The 15,577-nt window shown below is 36.5% G+C and overlaps 1 protein-coding gene across 9 annotated transcripts in view; it reads right to left on the minus strand.

Annotated features, from left to right (window-relative positions):
* Positions 1-1,444: 1,444 nt before the first annotated feature.
* LOC117295605 overlaps positions 1,445-15,577 on the minus strand; it is a 37,896-nt gene continuing 23,763 nt past the window's right edge. For 3 of the 9 annotated variants that reach the window (XM_033778306.1, XM_033778302.1, XM_033778303.1), the window contains exons 13-17: positions 15,318-15,422; positions 11,368-11,439; positions 8,902-8,970; positions 8,046-8,128; positions 1,445-2,749 (exon numbers count right to left, since the gene is read on the minus strand). In XM_033778306.1, coding sequence (XP_033634197.1) covers positions 8,055-8,128; positions 8,902-8,970; positions 11,368-11,439; positions 15,318-15,422 — 320 coding nt within the window. In that variant the 3' untranslated portion in view covers positions 1,445-2,749; positions 8,046-8,054. The remainder of the gene's footprint in view (positions 2,750-8,045; positions 8,129-8,901; positions 8,971-11,367; positions 11,440-15,317; positions 15,423-15,577) is intronic. The other 6 variants (XM_033778309.1, XM_033778307.1, XM_033778304.1 and 3 more) reach the window with 6 other exon arrangements.

The raw sequence follows: 15,577 nt of genomic DNA on the forward strand, positions 1-15,577 counted from the left end.
ACTTTTGATTGGTTCATTGGTTCCCACTCTTGTTTGTGTCTATGTACAAGAATACAGGGATCAAGCACCCGCAAAAGCCTACGGGATTAGTTGTAGTTAAACCATGGAGGAAGGAAGAGAAGGAGCTCGAACGAAGGGCCTTCAAAAGTAGAACCCGTGGTACCGCGGTCGTTTAACGACACCTCATAATCACCCACATACCTTATACAGACAATGGGCGACCTGGCGAATGCGAGTTTGCGCGTGCGCACTTGGTTCTTCACTCAACCATGGTGTCGTATGTCGTATGAATATAATACAGAAAAAACAACTTTTTTGAGACCTGATAAAAATTGTGTACACTTGTGCCCACCAAATCGAAAAACACAATTGAATACCAACCACCCTTGTGTGCTAATACCAAAATTTTGAACCACCGCTAGTGACCGGAAAGTCACAAAAAATGTAAAAATATACCATGATGTTTCAGTGAAACACCACAAATGGTAAATGAAAACGGTACCGCACGTGCTGTACAAAGAGATCCTATCCTGCTCGTTAATCGGCCGTCCAGCTGGAGGTCTCCTATCTTTTTCCACTGGTCAGACAGGGGCATTGTCAGGGTATTCTTTTGTTACTCTGCGGTTTTGCGGGTCGTTCAAGCTCCTTCTCTTCCTTCCTCCATGGTTAAACCAATCAGCACTATTAACCAGAGTTATGCTACTAGTGCTACTAGTAATTAATGGTTAACCTTGGCTTAGGGAGTCACACATCTATGCTAACAGTTCATTCAACATAAAAAAGACACTTTGCCTGAAAGGTAGAAATATTTTCAAGCAACTGACGCAAACACGTGAAAAAAGGAATGCATAGCAAAATTCTAGTACTGAATAATAATTAAAAGAAACCAGTCATATTTCTCGTCAAATGATGCAGTTTCTTAAATAAGTGCCTTGTTTAAACAATAAAATAGAAATATTTTCCCTTTTTGTATTTTCATGAAACAGCATAAAGTTGGTTGCTGTTTCTTGTAATGTTTTCCTTTTCTCGCTATGGAAACTGATCCTTCTCAATCGCCACTCCCACTCTTTGGAACAATCTCCTCGTTAATATCCGTGCCTCATCTTCACTGGACTCATTTAAAACTGCTCGCAAAACACACTTATTTAAATCCATCTAGTCTGTTCAGTTTCTGCTATTTCATCCCACTTTTAATTGTCTTTCTTTTGTTATCATACACTTCCTGTTCAGCTTAGAAACCTTGTATTAAGTGCCATAGTTTCCGAGAAAGAAGTAATTTTCCACGAATTTGATTCCGAGACCTCAGATTTAGAACTTGAGGTCTCGAAATCAACCATCTAAACGCACACAACTTCGTGTGAGAAGGGCGTTTTTTTTCTTTCATTATTATCTCGCAAGTTCGACGACCGATTGAGTTCAAACTTTCACAGGTTTGTTAATTTATGCATATGTTGAGATACACCAACTGTGAAGGCTAGTCTTTGACAATTACCAATAGTATCCACTGCCTTTAAAAACAGCAAATTTTATGCCATTAGTTTCAGTACAGTTGAGCATTCTGCAACATTGACTCAGTTACTTAATCCTAGAACACAAACAAGTTGGACATATTCTTTACAATATTTTCTACTTTCAAACCCTTTTTCAAATAAATGTCTGAATATGCTATTAATATCCCAATCAGCCATCTTGTTTTTCATCCTTCTCTTTGATTGGAGGAAGAAGTGGTCTAGCGCCTTTCTTTCCTTGATAACTTGAAGCACAGTTGCATACACGAACATGAAGAAGATGGAAGTAGAAAGACAACCCCCACACTTTTTGTTGCGTTATCATTTGACGTATGGTAGTTGACTGCAGGCTGACATAAATTATCTTTCATTCAAAAGCAAAGTGGTTGATATGAATGCTTAGACAGTAGAATGGTTCACTGTGTACTGCATGATATTATACTGCAGGCTGGTATAGTGCATCATTCAGTCAAAACTATGTGGACGCTATTGAATGGTCAGACGGTAGGAGGGTTGACTGTGTATGGCATAGATGCATTCACCAAGTAATATCATATCGCAGGCTGGTACAGTTCATCTATCATTCAAAACTACAGTGGATGTCATTGAATGGTCAGACAGTAGGAGGGTTGACTGTGTACGGCATAGATGCATTCATCACATGATCTCATATTGCAGGCTGGCATAGTTTACTATCAATCCACCCCATGTGGATGGTATTAAATGTTCAAACAGTAGGAGGGTTGACTGTGTAAAGTGTAGCTCCCTTCGCTGGCATAGTTTACTATCAATCCAAACCATGTGGATGGTATTAAATGTTCAAACAGTAGGAGGGTTGACTGTGTAAAGTGTAGCTCCCATCGCTGGCATAGTTTACTATCAATCCAAACCATGTGGATGATATTGAAATGGTCAGGAAATTCGATGGTATATTATTGTGATCCAGAGCAGCACAGCATCAAGTAAATTACAGTAGGGTTTCAATATTGATAATAGAAATACTGGCCAGTGAAAATTTGTAACCTGAAAATTCGTAACCATGTACTCTGAACAATCTTGTATTGGGTTCTTGTTCAAATAGGTTTTATCCACTTTTAATTCCGGTCATTTTACAAAGTTTCTAAAGAAGGGATCCTTGTCGTCCAGCCAGAGCAAGATGTAAAACAGCATCCTCTATTTCTCTGTTGCAATTCCAAACTTTTTGAAGATCTTTTCTAGCTCTCTTGGAGCAGGGTTATTATCTGAAAAAATAAAACAAACATCAACAAACAATTTAAATTGCTGTCGATACTATTGGGTTAGAGTTAAAGAATTAGAACATGATGCTTTTTTTATGCGATGATTTTACATGTATTTTTAGAAAAAATGTGTAGGAAAATTTTGTCAAATTTGTGCATGGTGCGGCCATATTTGCTTTTTTTACTATTGAAATCAAAATGAAGCTGAATTGAAATGATGATCTGGTCCCGTTATATTGCAGGAGAATTCAGCTTGTCATTCAATAATGTGTATACAGGGAACATGGCGGAGAGTGTCACTCAACAATAACAAGCTATTAGTGTAAGTCTTGTTGTTGTTTTGGGGGGTTTTTTAAAGGAAATTTCTAGAGAATTGACCTTTATTAAATTTTGCTGGAAAATAACAGGGTTTTTTTTATGGTTAAAAATGGTCAATCAAATAGTAACATTCTGATGTGAAAGTGTTGAAAAGAAGATGGGTCATATTCCCCTCGAAATGGGTGATTTTGATTGTTTTGACTTTGATATACTGAGATATCTTAAAATCATATGCACAGTAATCAATCAATTTGAATAATCAAAACAATTGAAAACAATCATGAGAGAAAACCAATGACATCCATGGCCTGGTTTCACAAAGAGCCAAGATTGATCTTAGAGACACAGTTGGTGTATCTATAAAATAACAAACCTGTGAAAGTTTGAGCTCAATCAGTCGTAGAAGTTGTGAGATAATAATGAAAGAAAAAAACAACCTTGTCACACAAAGTTGTGTGCTTACATATGCTTGATTTCGAGACCTCAAAATCTAAATCTGAGGTCTCGAAATGAAATTCGTGGAAAATTACTTCTTTCTCGAAAACTACATTACTTCAGAGGGAGCTGTTTCTCACAAAGTTTTATACTATCAACCTCTCCCCATTACTTGTTACCAAGAAAAGTTTTATGCTAATAATTATTTTGAGTAACTACCAATAGTGTCCACTGCCTTTAAAGCCATTATACACTTTTGGAACAGAAAAAACAAAAAAGTTCACAGATTTACAAATAACTTACAGGGTTCACAGAAGGTAATGGTAAAAGACTTCTCTTGAAATATTATTCCATGAAATGCTTTACTTTTTGAGAAAACATTAAAACAATTATCAATTCTCGACATCGAGAATTACGGATTTATAGTAAACACATGTCATGACATGGCGAAACTTGCGGAGAAAGAAGTTATTTTCCACAAATTTGATTTTGAGACCTCAAGTTTAGAATCAAGTCTCAAAATCAAGCATCTAAAAGCACACAACTCCGTGTGACAAGGGTGTTTTTTTCTTTCATAGTTATCTTACAACTCCGACGACCAATTGAGCTCAAATTTTCACAGGTTTGTTATTTTATGCACATGTTGAGATACAGCAAGTGAGAAGACTGGTCTGTGACAATTACCAATAGTGTTTAGTGTCTTTAACAAGATGTGGAAGGTAAAATGAAACGCAAAACAGTGAGTTATGAAAACACCTCAAACATAGACCCTTATCACGCTGTCACCATCTTGGTCATGTTCCCAGTTTCCATTTTAACAAATGCTAACAATCATTGCACAAACATGGCACCAGACTATTTTTTCATCCAGCCTCAGTTTGGTTGCAATGAGTTGGAATGGAGTAAAATCAAGATGGCCACACCGTGATAAAAGTCTATAAACACTCAAGCCATAGAGCTACTCTGTGTCAACTAGCATCTGTAAAGCATACAAAGGAAGTTAGGAAGGAAGATGTGGAATGATTAAAAGGGACACGTTGCCTCGGATCAGGCGAGTTGGTCAGTGAAAAGCGATTCCTACCGTTTGTCATTTCAAATCAATACAAGTTTGTTTTGGCATCGCGCTCACATGATATAATTGATACAATACATCATCAGTGTTTTATAAATAGTACTGACATTCATAAATGTTATGTAACGCATAAGGTTAGAAAGATGTTTTAAAAGTAGAATTTATAATGATCCTCACAAATGTGCCTCGATGCATGTTTTTCCTTTCACCTCATGAACTAACACGGCACGCTCTTTTGTGGAGTCAAATTTTCAAACCCAGAAAATGGCCGAAAGTAAAAGGAAAACCATGCAGTTTCGAGGCATATTTGTGTGGATCATTGTGTTTTAACAAACGGTTGCAAACGCTTTTCATAGACCAACTCACCCGATCCAAGGCAACGTGTCCCTTTAAAAGAGCCGTTTTAAATGCAGTTTTACAACTTTAAAGGGTAAGGCTTCACCGAATTATTAAAAAGGAACGTTTTGACTTCGCAGGTTGAATGGCTTATGTCTGGCACCCGAACAAAGATATTGAAGGGAGGCCACGAATATTAGGCTAAATAGCTCAGTTAGTAGAGCGCCGGCACGTTATTATCCAGAGGTTGGAGGTTCAAGTCCTGCTGTAGTAAATTTGTCAAAGTTCGAATCCCGGTCGTGACACTTGTGTCCTTGAGCAAGATACTTTACTAGAGTTGATTCTCTTCACCCAGGGGTATAAATGGGTACCTGCAAGGGTAGAGGTTGATATTGTGTATGAAAAAGCCACAAGCGCCTTACAGGCAACTCAGGGCTGTATACTCCCAAGGGAGCTGAGAAACATTACAGGGATGTTATTGGCCCCATGACCAGGGCACTAATGTAAAGAGCATTGATACGGTTATTGTGAAATGCGCTATATAAGTATTTGTTATTATTATTCTTAAAGTACTTTGCTTTAGATTTCTTCCCTTACTCATCTTGTGCACTAATCTAATGACATTCTGTATGCAAAGAAAACACAGTATGTCACTGGGAAAGATATTTCCAAAGTCAGAAAACAATGAGCTTGGCAAAAAATAAAAAATAAACTGTAGATGAACGCAGTGGGGAAATTGAATACTTAGCAACATGCAATGTTTGCTCTTGCAGTCTGCAGTGAAATGAATTTCAAGACAGATTTTTTTAAATTTCAAACATGATTGGTTTTGATGGAAACCAAAATATGAAGCTCGTGGATGCAGAACTGCCAACATTTTCGCATCTTGCAATCAGGGAGACTTATTACAACTGTCAGGGAGATTTTGTACAACATTCAGAGAGACATTTAGAATTACATTCATTGTAATAGGGAAACAGCATCCATGTCCACAATTGTAACGACTCTGTAATTTTACCATGGGGTCACAAAGTTTGTCATTTTTAATAAAAATATAAATTCCAAATTCAATAATCAGGGAGATTTTCAAATGTTTTTCATCAGCAGGAACTTTCCGCGGCGTCAGGGAGAGTTGGCAGCACTGGTGAATGAAATTTGTTTGATGTGATAAATTGAACTTCTGTAACCTTTGATAACAGGGTCACTCATCCCTCTGGGTCTTTGATGACCTCTGGGTTGAAGGTCATGATGTGGCACTAAAGGTGGCGCTGCACGAGGTGCTACACGTGGCGCTGCACGAGGTGCTACACGTGGCGCTGCACGTGGGGCTGTACGTGGCAGTGCACGAGGCACTACTTGACCACTCAAGAGGTCCTTAATGTGTTGTGCTGGACCTGAATGTCGTCTGGTCAGTTTCTCATGGACTAGTTCTTTAGTCGCAAAGGGCAATGATAGGTTGCCTTCAGCGTGATCCGACAAACACTTTGTGCTGGTTGGAAACATGTAATTGTCATCGATCGCTTGAAGACGAAGATAAAAACAAGACAGTCACAAAATGAGACACGCGGTGCAAGAACACAATTTCTACTAAACAATTGTTTGACTGCAACTGGACTCCCACAAAAGGAAAAAGGTGAAACAAAGAAAGGGAACTTGAGAAAGATCATATTATTATGGAATTTATTAATTCATGTAATGAAACCCATAACGCAGTATGAATAAATGTTTGAAGAAAGTGGAGAAAGACAAAAATTGTCTAATTTAAACAAAAACAATTTTTCTTAGAGTGTAAAACAAATGTACAGCGAAAGATATTTTTTAAAAAGCATACATTGCAGGGTTCTCCCCAGATATTTGTCAAAAATGTGGGACATTCTGCTCCCAAAATTTGGGTGGTTTGGCCGAGCAAGCTGAATTGAAACAAAATCTTCAGAATGTTTTCATACTTGAGTTTAAATTGGTTTTAAAAGTCGTACTGTGCAATCTAGAGCACTCTGTACGGTTTTCTCTTGATGTTTTGGGGGTTAAATTATATAATATTATTATTATAATTATTATTATTATTATTATTATTATTATTATTATTATTATTTTTTATTTTTTTTGTGGGCTTGTAATGCCTACCCTCCAAAGACATTTTTCAATAGGGCCAAGGGTCCTCACTAGTCGGTTCTTTGTTTTCATGGGTCCTCACTAGTCATTTGTGTACAAAACCAATAGGGATTGCTTCAATACAGGAACAACAGAAAGAACAATAGGTGTCCTCTAAGGAAATGGTCAAACACGACTGCATGTGTGTGTTTCTGCTAACGTTCAAAATGCGCACAAATCAGCATGCAGATTGCACGTATCTGCACGATGTACGCAAGCTCATTAAACACGGGGGATAACCCTACAATGCATTCTGCTTCCTTTCTCGATTAAATAATTATTTATGATCGATGATTGGACATTTATGGTTAAACATTCCCCCCTCCCCCTCCCCACACAACCATGAGTGAAATTTGATATTTGAATTTTACTGTTTGAAAGTTCAGACCTGGTGAGGTGAACGATCTGTGTCTGTTTGCATCTTGCTTGTTATGAGCTGCTTGGACTGCCACCTTTAATTCTGCACTGTGCCGTTTCGACAAAACAAAGTTTGTTCCGTCTGGGGCGCTATATTCACTTTCCTTGTTAGCTGCTGGTAAAGTACGATACGAAAAGGGAGGAGGCAATTTAATAAGAAAGAAATAGAACATACCCGTTTAGTGAAAACGATAAGAAACAAATCATAGGAAAATAAACAACAACTAAACAGACAACATATGTAGCATACACTGAAGAAACAGTGGAGTAAATAAAAACAAATGCACCAATCAAAGAAGTCAACGTTAACACTAGGAAAGGAAAATAAATAAAGCAACAAAACAACCACTTGCGAGAGCTTACAAGGTTTTTGTTTTCTACGATAACAGCTGTGCCGATTTTAATGTAAGCTAAAACAACAAAAGCAATCAAGTATTTATTTAATATTTTGGCAGCCACTGTTTTTAGCATCAACTCTTCTTGAAAATAATCGAAACCGAAAACAATAAAGGTGGTTTAAAAACAAATTGTTTCACCATGCATTGGAAATATTGTTGTTGTTTTTTTTACCACACTCTATCAACGAGTCCCTGAATTGAAGCTCTGAGAGCGCGGTTTCTTTTTGTAGGAGAGAACTTGTTTCCGACTCGTACCTAAAACATAAAATATGTCATTCTATGACAATGCTCTCAACGGAATAAGAACAGACATAGTTCCAAAGTTTAATCTCGTAAGCATGGCCCAATTTCATAGAGCTGCTTGGCAGAAATGAGCAGTATACCATCCACAAATTGTACATGTGGCATGGTAGTTCGGCTGGTAAGCATTATTCTGGTAAGCATAATTTGTTGTGCTTAGCTACTTTTTGTGCAGCTCAAATTGGGCCAAGATATCTCCATCCTCCGCAGGCTAAGGAGAAAAACCTCTGTTTTTAAATAACAGATCCTTTCTGCATTTGTTGCAAGAAAAAACTTCACACATAAAGCAAGCGAGAACTATCAATACCTGAATAGAATTTTTAAGCAACCATCACCCAAGCATTGCTTAGCAAAGTCACAAAATGGTACACCATCTCCCGCCTTCCCCATTGAACACATTCAAATGATCATAACTTTGTACAAAAACATCTCGATTTTCCAAAACATTTTTCATCTATTAAATCGTTGAGGTACTCACTGCTTTAATATAAGATTCGAACTGCCGCTACCTACCGGGCAATCTCGGTAGTTTAGTTGGTAAGACACTGCTCCAGAATTGCAAGGGTCATGGGTTTGAATCCCACCTGTGTAATATGCTTATGGTTAGAGCTCGGGAAAGAACTGTGTATACAGTGCTATAACACATAGGTGTATACATGGTATATGGGTAAAAACGTAATAGTTATGTTCTTTATCCCCGGTGTATATTTCCATCTATTAAGACTCACCTAGGTTCGAACTCTCCATATCAGCGGAGGAGACACACCGTTGTCGAGGAGGAGGAAGCTGGGGAGGATCTGAACATTTATACAGAACAGAAGAATCTATTAAAGGATTTGGGTACTTTTTCAAAATTTCCACAGGTTTACATAAAACTTACAGGGTTTAAAGATAGTGATAGTAGAAAGCTTCCCTTAAATTATTACTTACTGAGGTGCTGTAGTTTTAAAAAAAATGAGTTGAACAAGTCACAAAATATGTTTTGTCTCAGTGAGACAAACATTGTTTTAGCATGTAAAAGCGTATTAACCACTTATGGTATTATACCATAACATACCACAACTGGTTAATACGTTTTTACATGCTAAAACTGGGACAAAATTGTTTTTTGTGTGACATTGTTTTACTCATTTCTCAAAAACTAACAGCACCTCGGGAGGTAATATTTTTAGGGAAGCTTTCTACTATCATTATCTTCAAACTGTGTAAGTTTAATGTAAATCTGTGGACATTGTGTTTTGTGTTAGAAAAAAGTACATAGACCCTTTAAACTGCTCAAAGGCATAGTATTACCTTTGTTTTTTTGGAACCATGCGAGAAGAATAAACCCGGAATACTTCTATGACTTAAATTGACCAATCATGATGCACGAGCAGTTTCCACAAAATGAAGAGTATCCCTTTTTTTTCCAACCATTCCTCAATATTTATTTGAAAACTTTTTTCCTTTAAAGCATCTTGTGACTTGTGAACTCTATACGTTGCAATTTCTATACTGTTCTACACTCCGTTTACTTAATAGAGAAGGAATGATCTTTTATTGATTATGCACTAACATTTGGTGAACATTCCCTTTCAATCCAAACAACAACAATTAATTTTGACATGGATTATAAGAAGAACGTTAATGTTAGTTGATCAATGCTATAAATACGCCATCAAAGTAACGACATCACATGTTTACAAAACAGACCGTATCTAGACTTCCTGCAGGCACAGTTAGTATTGTTTGATAGAGTTTGCAATTTGCATCTTTTTATGGTGGCACGTGCGAACAAATTTCAGCTGACACTTTATGCGTAGTATCTTGCTTGCCAGGAAGGCCCAGAAATGAACGAGGTCTCTCTTTTTGTAAACATTGTGACATGGTCTCTAAAATGGCCACTACCTGGTATAATGCTGGCAGGGAAACTACTCTATATTATTTCTAGGGTTATTCTATATAAAAGGGAAAGTATACCTTTGGCTTTTGGAACTGTTCGATGGGAGACTTTTGAGACGCTGGTGACAGAATACAGGTTCTTTTTTTTTACGGTCTGAGCATGCATGCACATGCTTAGTGCATAGGTCTGAAAAAGCGCACCACTGGTGAGAACTCAAAGACACTGGACACTATTGGTAATTGTCAAAGACCAGTCTTCTCACTTGGTGTATCTCAACATATGCATAAAATAACAAACCTGTGAAAATTTGAGCTCAATTGGTCATCGAAGTTGCGAGATAATAATGAGAGGAAAAAACACCCTTGTCACACGAAGTTGTGTGCATTTAGATGGTTGATTTCGAGACCTCAATTTCTAAATCTGAGATCTCGAAATCAAGTTCATGGAGAATTACTTCTTTCTTGAAAACTATGTCACTTCAGGTGGAGCCGTTTCTCACAATGTTTTTTATCATCAACCTCTCCCCATTACTGGCCACCAAGTAAGTTTTTATGCTAGTAATTATTTTGAGTGATTACCAATAGTGTCCACTGCCTTTAAAAAGACTGCAAAAAGTCTCGTTTCGTTCCTCGATAAACGTAGATATGTACAACAAAACTTAACTTTCAAAAGGTGATATAAAGCGTTTTTGAGACAATGCCAAAAATTCTTTGAGTGGTTACGTCCATCGTTGGAATCATCACTCTGAGAAACGTTTCATGCAGAAATGTTTCAAAGATTGAAATGTTTTTTGAATCCCTCTCCCTAAAACCTTATTCATTTGTAGAGAATTATTTCCCAAAGTGTTAATACATTATCAAAAGCTGCAGTGCTTTTTGCTTAGTCGAGTTTTAGTGTTCCATAAATTACTAAAAGGTATACCCTCCCCTTTAAGGGATGATTTTGGAACGTTTTCTAACAAAAACACAATTCTCCCACAGATTTACTTTAAGCTTGCTGAGGTGCTGTAGTTTTTGAGAAATTAGTAAAACAATGTCATGAAAAAACGTCTTTTTACATGCTAAAATAATTTTTGTCTTATGATCACTGAGACGAAAATGATTTTAATGACTTTGATTTACCCATTTCTCAAAAACTACAGCACCTCAGCAAGTAATATTTTCAGGGAAGCTTTCCATCAACGTTATCTTCAAACTGTGTAAGTTTAATGTAAATCTGTGGACATTGTGTTTTTTTGTCCTACAAAAAGTACCCAGACCCTTTAAGGGGAACTGGGGCTTGCTTGGAGTTTGCTCAAAATGTTGCGACTCACGTTGATCTAAATTGAATGAATGGGGAGATGGGGCGTCGGTTGTAGAATAGCGTTCAGCTCTTCGAGAGTGTACTGAGTTATGTTAATGAGAGGGTGCAAAATATGAACAATGTATTATGATGAAAATGATAAAACATGGATAGTATAGTGCATTATGAACTGTTTGAAAGCAAAATATGAATAATGCATTATGAATAAAATAACAAAGAATGAATAATGCATTATTAATCAAACAAATTACAATGCATTGTGAATATTTGTCATACAAGTATTAAAAGTCATGTGTAAACAAAAGGATATTTAAGCGGTATCCGAATAAATATTCAAATTAACATATTATTTCAAAAACTGAATATTCATGAGGTTAGCGACAAGACGATAATCCACACCACTATGATGTAGAATCTGAAAATCAAAGTTAATATCAAATTAGTCACTGAAACCATCAAAGAGCTGTAAACATAAAGAACTTCATAGGCGGTAAAATAAGTTCATCGGCTCAGTGCAATTCCATATCCAAAGTTATCAACAAAGGGTAAAAGGACAAGTGTGCAAGAAATTTGAAGAAAAAAAAATAAACAGAAATCCATACATATATCTTCTTAAAAGATGTTTCTTTTTGCCAACAACTATTTTAGAGTTCAACTCTTGACCAATGAACTCCATTTACAAGTAGCTAAACAAAAATACAAAAGCAATTTTATGAAATCCATACAAACTGCCTTAGTCCTGAGCCAATGATTTTATATCCTGTCGTTATTTTATCAAAACATGCCGCATGCACATAATGGTATTCTTATATATACTGTTAGCCTCAAAGACAAAAGTGAAACAAAAAGCATTGTTTTGGGTTGTTTCTGTAAGATGGACCATTGTTATATTACTGGCACTGGGTCTACATGAGACTTGTACTGTAGAGGTTTAATCAGTACTGAGAATTGCAAATTTTCCAGAAACTAGGAATAAAACAATCCGAAGCCTGTTGTATCATGGGGCCAATTTCATAGAGCTGCTTAAGCAAAAATTTTTGCTTAAGCACGAAAATAGCTCGCTTATTTTACACATGTTTACTGGCCAAAATTTCATGCCATATACATTGCTTATGACTAGTATTTAGCTGTTGTTTACTTAGCATAACAATTGAGTGGAGTCTTGGCCGGTAATCTGATTTTACTAAGCAATACATTTTTTGCTTAAGCAAAATTTGTGCTTAAGCAGCTCTATGAAATTGGGCCCTGGTTCATACTTCCTGTGAATGCTAAGCAAATTTTGACGTCACATGGCTGTTTTCGCTGCAAATTTTTCGCAGGAGTTGAGCACATTTCACCCGATGTGAACTATTCGTGCGAATATTTGTGACGTCAAAACTTGTATCGCCTTCGCAGGAAGTACGAGCCAGGATTTATTAGGCTGTTTGAAATAATGGTGGACATTATAGGAGTGCATTGGTGTATACAGACAAATTACCCTAACCTAATGGTATAATTTGTTTGCGGTAAAACTTTGTGTGTATCTTCTTTTCGGGTAGATTTTGTTCTTAAGAGAATTGTCTTGCTTTATATTCTACTGTATACTGCAGAGTGGATTTTCAGAATTCGGGAGACTTCTCAGTTCTGAAAAGAACTGTCCTGCTTTGTAACGACTACCTGAGAATGTTTTGACAATGTGTCCTCCATATCTCAAATTGTCAAAGAAAACCAGAACAAACCAATGGTTTTGATTCTCATAATTACTGTTTGTCCATTTTCAGAAGTTTAAAAGAATAAATAAACAAATAAGCACAAATGTTTTGGAGGAAACAAGCTACAGAATTCCACGACAATCATAATCTAATATTACCTCCAAAAAAAGAAAAATTGGAATGAGCATGTGATTCTGGTCAAATCAAACCTAAAAAAATACTATGATACTTCCTCAAACATGATGTTGTTTTCGACATGGAACTTCCTTGACACTAAATCAGGTGTTTTGGGGAGAAGCTTATTAATAAATATCATTGTGAAATATCTGACAAAGTATTTCAAGATGAAAGATAAAAATTGATCCGATGAGACATTCAACAATGTTGGACTTTGTTCCGATAACTGATCAAACTGATAGCAATGACACAATCGTTAAAATAAACACTAGTTTTGATTGATATGTGCACAAACAATTATTGAAGGCCCGAGTACAGAATGTTGATGGTGGGATTATTCCTTTGATGAAAAGAGCATTGTTTTGGCACGAACAAAGAGTATGTCAGGCGAAAGCTATTTGTCCTTTGTAATAATTGATGGAATGGAAACCATTTTGACAATGTCTGTTGTTATTCTACTTTTTTTTTTTTTTTTTTTTTTTTAAATCTACGATGGCAATATGGAAAAATATCTAATATCATGACATAATCCATCTCATGATCTGTTTGCCAACCAAGGATCATCAAAGGTACAATTCCCCTTAATCTGTCCCGCTAAACCTCAATGTTTTGACCTGGGCAGCGATTTTGGCTGGAAAATTGCTGCCCTTTTCTCAAAGGTTCTTTGCAGCCTTTTAGACAGACTCTGCTTGGGTAAAATCATCAGGTCATACACCTTATTGGTCTGTTCGGTTGGTAAGCAGTTTGCATCAGCCAATTCTTGGGTTTTTGGTGGCATTTTTTTTCTTTCTTAATTTCTACTTATTCTATCAAATTATTCTTCAGGACTGGAAAACATTTTTTTAATTTGGCCAAAATAAAATTTGCCCACTTCAGAAAATGTTTTCATTTAGTGATTTTTGTAAACGACAGAAATCACAAAATTTATCTTAGAAGTAACTAAACTGAAAGAAAAAATAATAATTGAATTAGCCGAGGTAAAAACTTCCGAACAAATATAACGACATTAACTTTTGCAAAACTAAATAAAATTACCCTAAAATGAAGAATCTTGCATCAAGGCTTCAACGAGAATTTCCCAAAGTGAAATAAAAACGATAACAACTTAAACGTTCACAGAAAATTATGAAGGTGAGAGGTGACCAAAATCAAACTGGTGAGTGAAAACAAAAACTGAAAGAAAGAAATCAAACGTTAGGAATGTAGATGTTACTACGGAAACAAACAAAGTTAATTGCACATGCAGTGAAGTTGTCATAGTAACGGTGATGTCATGGGAGGGATGATGCGTCAGGTTTTCAGATCACATGCTGGCATTGTCTTCAAAGCTCTGGACAAGAAAACCTTGTTTTAAACGTAATGTAAAATCAGTTTACTTGATCTCGTTCTTCTTTTTTTTTTTTTTTAGAGCAAACTGGAAAGTTTAAAGTACTGGTGATTGAGGAGCCAAAAATGGCTGGAGTTGTTTTCTTTTAAATGAATGATATGACAATGACATGGATTAGATTTGTCATTTTCATACATTTGGAGCTTAACAAACGTAGTGCATTGCTTGCTAAAAAAAGAACTGGGAAAAATTTCATGGCTGCTTACCACTACCCCCATTCTCCGCATACATGGTAAGGTATTTCTGTGCTAGATGTGTAAGCAAAGAAAGCCTAGTAATGTGAATAGAGCACCCATGTGCACAAGAAAAAATTATCTGTTAACCCGTGAAATATGCTTGATGTAAGCCCAGAATTCACCTGCTTCTGTAAGTTCAGATTCTTCCGTTTATAAAAAGCAGAGCCATGAAAGTAGGCCCCAATTAGGCCTAATTATTTGTCCTGCTTTAGGACACGATGCTCTAATATAGACTGTATGTATGTCATTAGAATCAACAAACTTTTGGAAGTAATATTTGACAATTTGCAAGCTTTTTAAAAACTGTTTTGGAGATGGACTTTCCAAGTTCACACTGAATCGATTGTTTTAATGTCAAAGTTTAAATTGATTTTCTTTTGTTACTCTTTTTTCCTTCTTTTGTATAGACAATGCCAAGATATGATCCAAAATGGCCGACACTGGTGTCCATCACACTGATGCTACTCACTGTCCTTCTTGCCCTCATGTATCGTTCTGAGTGTATCTCGGCCCACATTAACGTACGTTGGTATCGAAGATTCAGGTACCACGTAAGGGGAAGTATTACTAGTGGCTGTACAGAAACAAATACATAACAACAGAAAGTTGACTCTGGGAACCAAGTCATCAAAACGAAAGGGTGTTTTATTCCAATAGAACAATTGCAAATTGCACAGCGCACCTGGAAGCGCCTCTGCTGTCCGCCATTTTGGGTGTCAAAAACTCCCA

The sequence above is a fragment of the Asterias rubens genome, chromosome 10, assembly GCF_902459465.1.
Source record: "Asterias rubens chromosome 10, eAstRub1.3, whole genome shotgun sequence".
Classification (NCBI taxonomy): domain Eukaryota; kingdom Metazoa; phylum Echinodermata; class Asteroidea; order Forcipulatida; family Asteriidae; genus Asterias; species Asterias rubens.